The 7,358-nt window shown below is 33.6% G+C and overlaps 1 protein-coding gene across 1 annotated transcript; it reads left to right on the plus strand.

The window, feature by feature from the left end:
* Nucleotides 1-81: 81 nt before the first annotated feature.
* On the plus strand, nucleotides 82-2,166 carry LOC107269254. The gene is made up of 3 exons (XM_015742908.2): nucleotides 82-212; nucleotides 296-417; nucleotides 474-2,166. Exons 2-3 carry the CDS (start codon nucleotides 385-387, stop codon nucleotides 1,953-1,955), a joined length of 1,515 nt encoding a protein of 504 aa, XP_015598394.1. The 5' UTR covers nucleotides 82-212; nucleotides 296-384; the 3' UTR covers nucleotides 1,956-2,166.
* The last annotated feature ends 5,192 nt before the right edge of the window (nucleotides 2,167-7,358 follow it).

A 7,358-nucleotide genomic window follows, 5' to 3' on the forward strand; every position in this document is an offset into this window, starting at 1 on the left:
GGAAGTGCTGCCCCCACAATTTAATTTTTGTTTTTAATCACAAGCACGCTGGCAGTGTCCAGCATGGACAATTTCAATTATTCATAGTAACATTTTACAATTAGGAAATTAGAGTGATTGGTTGATGAGATAGTTAAATTTATTATTAATCATTTATCAATCTTATTAATTATTTGTATACATTGTAAATTTGATGATTCCGTATTTATAGAGTGAGTTTTCTTATTGAATTCATTTATTCTTGATGCTCCATTCAGTGGCACCTGTCAAACAGAAGTTTTTATTTATGTTTCAGAAAGGAAATAATAATGAACAAATGAAATAATATTATCTACTATGCAATTAATGTCTGTTCGATAATAACGATATGTTATATCTGATAATATGTTTGAGAGTGATAATTTCGACTTTGATGAGGTATGAGATGCTGAAATTGAATATTAGGAACTGTTAATTTACAAAGTTATTTTCAGGAATTTCTGAAGGATGTTGATTGGAAGGAAACCGAATATTGTTCCCAAGGTAGACAGAATCAAGAAGAAAATATTGCAAAGAAACCTAAATATGATATTCAATCTACCAAATCTACAAATTTTCCACAAGCAAGAAAAGATTTACTCTTAGGAATATTAGAGGGACCACAAAATTGTAAAAAAAGTTTCCAAAAGAAAGCCCATGCAGTTCAGCCTTTAAGCACAAAACAGTTAAAAAACTTCTCAGAAGAAAACCCTGCCAAAGAGAAGATATCTTCAAGGAAAACTCTTATATTGGATATATTTAAAAAAGGTCCTTCGACTGCAAAAAAATTATTGCATAACAAATCAGACTCACTACAATTGACACCCAATGATGGAGAAAAGCAGACTAAAACGATTAGTTCTATAGGCAAAAATGTAGAGCTAAAAAGTCCTATTGAAAAGTTGTCGCTAGTTCGCAAATTCCCAGGACCAGCAGGCTTAATACCTGACTCTGCGGACGAAGTAGTTCTTCCCGTGTCTTATTTAAATTCCATGGATGAGAATGAGAATGAGAATGAGCATGAAAAATCAAAGACTTCAGACTTCTGCTCGCAAAATACAAAAATTCTTTTCTCAGAAGGAGCTTGGAAATTAATGATGGATGATATTCCTAGAGACTACCTTGAAGGTCATAATATATCACTGATTAAGCAAAAGGCTAGAGCAAAGTGTTTTACCAATGGAAAAATCCCAATATTGGCAGCTGTCATACAGCATATAGACTACAGTTCTGAAAATCCACGCGTTGTTTTAAAAGATTTCACGGATGCGATCGAGGGAGTTATTCATCAAAGTATACTATCGAAGTACCCTAATATTCTTAGAGCTGGAGTAGTCTTGTTATTAAATGATGTTGGATTCTTAATGACTGGAACATGGAACACATGTCTGGTTATGATTTCTCTGCGTTGTATAGTAAACATCTTTTCAAATATAGATAAGATAGAAATTTCTACAAACTCACCTAATTCAAAGACAATGAAATCAAATGAATCTGAGGAATTATTTGATCAAAATCCATATGAAACCAGCAATTTGGATATTGAAGGCAGTAAAATATTTACCTGGGATGAAGATGAGAAAATTGAAGAAACCACAAAAGAAAGTGACATACTATGCAAACAAACAATTGTAAATACCTCAGCACCACAACAAAAACCTATATCAATTAGATCAAAGCTATTAGAGTTTCGCAGCAAAGACGCTATAACACCACCAGCCACAAAAGAATCAGAACGTACATCCAGCAGTGCTCTTTCGGAAGAAAACAAGAGTCCCAATGAGAGCTCAAAATCGCCTCATGAAGATTGGGCCACTAACTTGATGAATGACAGTGAAAATGATTCGGATGATGAATTACTCTCACAATTAGATGTGGACTCCATTGTGTCAAATTTTAATGACCTTAATCACCTCGCGAGTCTCTCAAGAAACTAACAGTAACAATAAAATTACAAAACATGTGATACTAGTTCAAAATATTCTATACTTCATCATTAGTTCAATGAGTTAAGTAATATAGTATATAATGTCAACCTTAATTTAAAGTAAAAATAAGAGATAAGGTTGTACAGTACGTTTCAGTACAAATGATATTTGTATCAGGGATACATGACATTGGTCAAAAATATACAATTGCCAAAACAGACATCCTAATACTCCATTACCACTTCATAACTATTCCCTGTCTTCCAAGAAGTGATGCAAAAGCGTAAAAAATAAATAAGGCAATTTCTTAAATCTCTAGAAGAAGTGCGTCGTAAATTACTTTGACTGTCAAATAGGCTTCATCAGTGTCATTACGTTGCTAAAGAGTATAGATTATTCGCGAGGTAACACTTGACCTGCGTAGGATTCACTGGACGTTTTTCGCAACGATAATCTGGTCATTATGCAACGTGAAACTTTCAGGAGGAATTATTAACAAGCGCATTACGATCTCGTGTCCCTCACGAATTCGCATACGAATGTCACAACACGGCGAGCGTCCTCGAATACTACTGAGTGGAAACAAGGCAGCAGAGAGAGAGAGGGAAAAGAAGCGTGTGGCACGTGCCTTACAAATTTGTTCCAGCGACACACGTACCCCCACAAACAATTTTCCAATTGTCACAGTTTCCGAGTTATTTAAGAATTGCTATTGACTTGCATTCGATTTCATTAGTTTTGATTCCCGACAATTGGATCCATTCATTAGTTTTCACAGCGGTGCACCTCAGACAATTTACCAGTTGCCTGCTGTATTTTTGATCTACCTTTTATTAGACGTTTTTAAAAATTCCTCTTACTCTCTTGTCCCCCTTCTCATCCTCACTTCCCACTCATTTTACGCAATGACACAAGGACCTGTTTTAAAGACTTGGTGCTGGGGTCTAGCACGTTACCTGATATACAGGATGTACCAGAAACGACACCCACGTATTTTGCATCAACCTATGGTTCTGCAGAAAAAATGTACGTATTATTTTTAGAGGTCCTAAAATTTTCTTAGGACATGGAAAAAGTGTGATTATTTATATAAGACTTCTATTTTTCTTAATTCTGGTTCTTTTTATCGTATTGACACATTCTATAGAGAGCGGAGAGAGATATATATTTTTCAATCTTCATTACGTAACGATTACTATAGGTCAACCGGATGTATTTATTGCTTCTTTTCCTTCTCTGAAAAATCTTCGAAAACCGGATTAAAATGATTCCACAGAAAATAATATATAGCAAGTATATACATATAATGTTAAAAGGTTACACTCAGAGATATTAGTTATGTATGTAGATAAGGAATTTTAGAGATCTGTTAAATCCCTGGCTGTAAGCTTTTAACAATGTGGGTATATCACTGTTATGCATTGTGAGATTTCAGGAACAAATTGGACGAGGAGATTAAGTGAAGAGTCGCATCACATCATTGACCAAAGTTTACTCTTTTCCCATATTGGTCAAGCAATAGCAATTCTCAAAAGCAAAGATACTTACGAACTACAGCCGTAACCTCTTTCACACAGAAGATAAAATGTAGAGAAAAAAAAAAAGAAAAACAGATGATTTCGTTAAAACAGTTTCCTAGAAAAGCTATGCACAACATTCGCGTACAACATACATGTGCAGCATTTGTGACCTTACCCACAGAAGAGAAAAACCAATTACAATAAAATTCTCAATGAAACGATTAACGTCAGTTTTACTGTCGCTAATTAGAAGCTTAACTAGAAAAACACCAGAAACAAAGCGATCATGAAATTTAATACCCGATACTGGACCACAAAACAGCTAATCAAACTCACAATAACAGATACTGGTAATTAATATTAAGCATAGAATTTCAAATTAATTGACCATACATATCAGTCTGTATAGTCAAGCATACAGTAAACGATGACCTCGGCTGTGGGGCTGAATCCTTCATACGTGCATTATTATTTTCCAGATAAGTGCAATTACCTGTCAACCATTACAAAGAACACGCATAAAAGACATTAAGAATACATAACGATGTGCGAAAGTCAACAATTAACAAAAAAATAGAAGCTGGATGTTACAGTACAGAAAAATTATTACAGGTAGTTAAAATAATTAACATGCTACATAATGTACATACAGTATATATAATAGGTATATACAAGGTTAACCGGATATGAGTTCATATAAATTTTGTTCACGTGCAATTATTGCAATAATATCTATATGCAATTATACATTTCTTTTCCTTTCAGCTCATCAAAATTCAATTTTATCATTGGTACCATTTAAGATGGAAACTGTTCAGAAATGAAGATCGTCTCTCTGAGGGGTTTTTCACATAGTTAAATCGTACAACTACCGGTCGTATAACGACAGCCATTTCTGATACTGATACAGGCAAATTGCATACGATTTAATCATTCGCTAGGACGGATAGGTGTCCCCCGTTATCACAGGGTCCACCAAGGTTGATCTAATAGATAAGCATTGGCGTAGCCGGTACCTTATATTATTCTATTTTAAAACATACAGATTCTACAGACACACGTATAGGCTATTGGATTCTCTCTAACAGCTGATAAAGTGATAGTGGCTCATGACGCTCTTGGGTCGACACCTATAAATTATCAACGGGAGAGAAACAGGGAGCGCCGATCCAGGCCAATATCAGGAAGATTGAGAGCGTGAAAATTTATTGATAAAGCCGAGAGGTGTCGTGCGTGAAAAGAGGTTGTGCTTTATCGATACCAGGATCGTTATGTGTTGTACGGTGTTCATGGATATCAGATTGGATTACGTATTGACATATTCATAGAAACTGATAACTGACCTTGAACTCTAGATAACATTGTTAGTTATGGCTACTTTTTATATTTATATTATATCTATTTCTGAACCAACAGACAACTTCGTAATAGGCTGTAGTCTCTAGATTGCAATTCCTGTGTTTCACCAGGTGACTGCGTCATAGCCTTATAATCATTATTATTCTAATTATTTTCATACATAAACAAAAAATTGCCTTCAGATATTTCTTAAAGGACTGTCAGTCATACAGTAAGGATTTCTGTGATTAGATGACAAAGCGTTGGATTATTATTTATAATTATCTATAGTTACAATGATGCGCGTTATATATTAATTTATGTATAGTTTCTGCTATTTTTTATAAAATGTCTTACAATTTCTTAGCATTTTGTTTTCTTTATTCTAACTCACGTATAATCTACACGCTAACGCTTGGTAAGATATATTTATACTTTACATTCTGTCGACAAAGCACGTCACATTTTGTACAAATATACATATAAAAGTATGCTTTTCATATCAGAGATAGCAAATAACTCAAGAATATTTTTTTGATCTGATAGTTCATTCTTGGTCATTTAACACAACACTTCTAATATTTTGTGATACTAGAGTAATAAGGATCATTAAACTTTATTTATTACAAACGTCGCAGTTTGTATTAAAGCAAAGTAGGAAACGTCAATAATATCATACATACATTCATTTTGTTATAATCAAAAAAATTAGCCTTGACAAGTCTGCTAAGTCATTCTCTACACAATCGCGTATCTCCCGAATTTCCATTAGTACATACCGGTCATTCGATTTATAGATGAGTGCAAAATAACGAAAAAAAGGATAGCAAATAAAATGAAAAATATTCCATAAGTGGTCAACATTTTTAGAAGAATATTATACTAATATTGATTGTCAATAAAGTTATCTGAATTTTTTAGATGCTACAGAAAGGAAACTCGTTAGAGCAACTCAACTTATAAATATTCAACAACTAGACAAGATATTGCAAAATCAATTTACAAATCCAGAAATGTCATGAGTTAATGAGAAATCGTCAATTATTGATCTGATCACTAATAAATTATTAATTTTAAAAAAAAAGTTACTGGAAAATTTGCGCAGTTTCACTAACCACAAGGAATAAGATTATAACTACTAAAATTCTTTTATTTACTATCTTTGTATGGTAGAGTATATAAAATCATAAATCATTCTACCGTAGCATAAATATTACATGATTCTAATTACCACCTTAAGTATTTTAATTCTAATAACTTCTACATATGGTCGAGTGGTTATTATTTATAAGAGAATTTTGCCTTTCTAACTGTATACCATAGACTACGTTGAATAATCACTCAAGCCCCTGGGGTCAGTTCGATGCTTCTTATTGGTATATAAAGAGAACGCATAATCCCATGTACATATATAGAATGACTAATTAATAATAACATTTACATATCAAAAAATAAAAGACAAACTTTAAAAGATGGTATAGAATATATTTGCAAGATAATACCCCAAGGCTTGATTGATTAGATTGGGATTGATCTTGCGGAATGCTGTCATCTCAAAATAATTATTTATCTTTCTTTGCATATGACTGGTACTATCCCTGCTTAAACATTTAATAAGCAAGAGATAAAAACTTTATAAATTCAGAACTACCTGTATGAAATGTATGTTTTCATATGATTTATCATTTGAAATCTGTACGTCTCCACACATCTGTTCCTATGGAATATTTTGAGCAGACGTAATTCAATATTCATTGATAGAAAAAGTGCCGACGTTCTACCTGATTTACATCTTCTTTTCATTTTTTCTTTTACGCTTTCTGCTCTCTTCAAAGATGACGATTGTAGCAACGATTGTAACGACGAAAGTAACGACCCTGACTCCTTTCGCTTTGACGATATGCCATCGTTTGTGATAATACAGAGATATCTACTGTTTACACGTCTCCACTTGTATCTTTATTGCCTAAAGATTTACTCGATGGATAATAGAATGTCGTACATTCGCATTCCAAACGACAAATAATCACCAAGAAAAGTCCTTAAAAAACCAATAATATTAGTACAAAGCATTAGCAAAAATGACATGCACGTTCTGCTGCACAAGACCACGCGTAGAAATTCTTAACTTATCTTTCTTGAACCACATTAAAATAATCATGCGCAAATTGTGTGGAGTTTCAATGATATTCCGTGATGTATCCGAGCAACGCGAATTACGTACGGTTGATTATTTACAAACATACAAAGCGAAGTCAGGTAAACAGCACTGTGTAGTACAAAGCAAATAATCTGCAGTGAATGGAATAGTAAAGAAAAAGTGTAGATAAAAATCAAGGAGAACAAAATTATTTCTCTTCCTGTAGATCAACTTTTCACTATCACTTTTTTCGAATGCGGAACAAAACTTTTTATTCCTTGACGTTCGACCAGCAGGGCCAACCGCTCGCTCCTGCAGAACGAGACACACGGACGTTAAATTTTGCGGCAACCCTGTGGTTCGTTAAATATGACTAATGATCGAAAAATTCCAAATACAATATGAAACTTCCTC

The sequence above is a fragment of the Cephus cinctus genome, unplaced genomic scaffold (assembly GCF_000341935.2).
Source record: "Cephus cinctus unplaced genomic scaffold, Ccin1 Ccin1_scaffold0068, whole genome shotgun sequence".
NCBI lineage: Eukaryota > Metazoa > Arthropoda > Insecta > Hymenoptera > Cephidae > Cephus > Cephus cinctus.

Coding starts and splice junctions, on each gene's coding strand:
- LOC107269254 (XM_015742908.2), top strand. CDS start 385: ATGTTTGAGAGTGATAATTTCGACTTTGATGAG. Junction 418..473: donor ATAATTTCGACTTTGATGAG/GTATGAGATGCT, acceptor AGTTATTTTCAG/GAATTTCTGAAGGATGTTGA.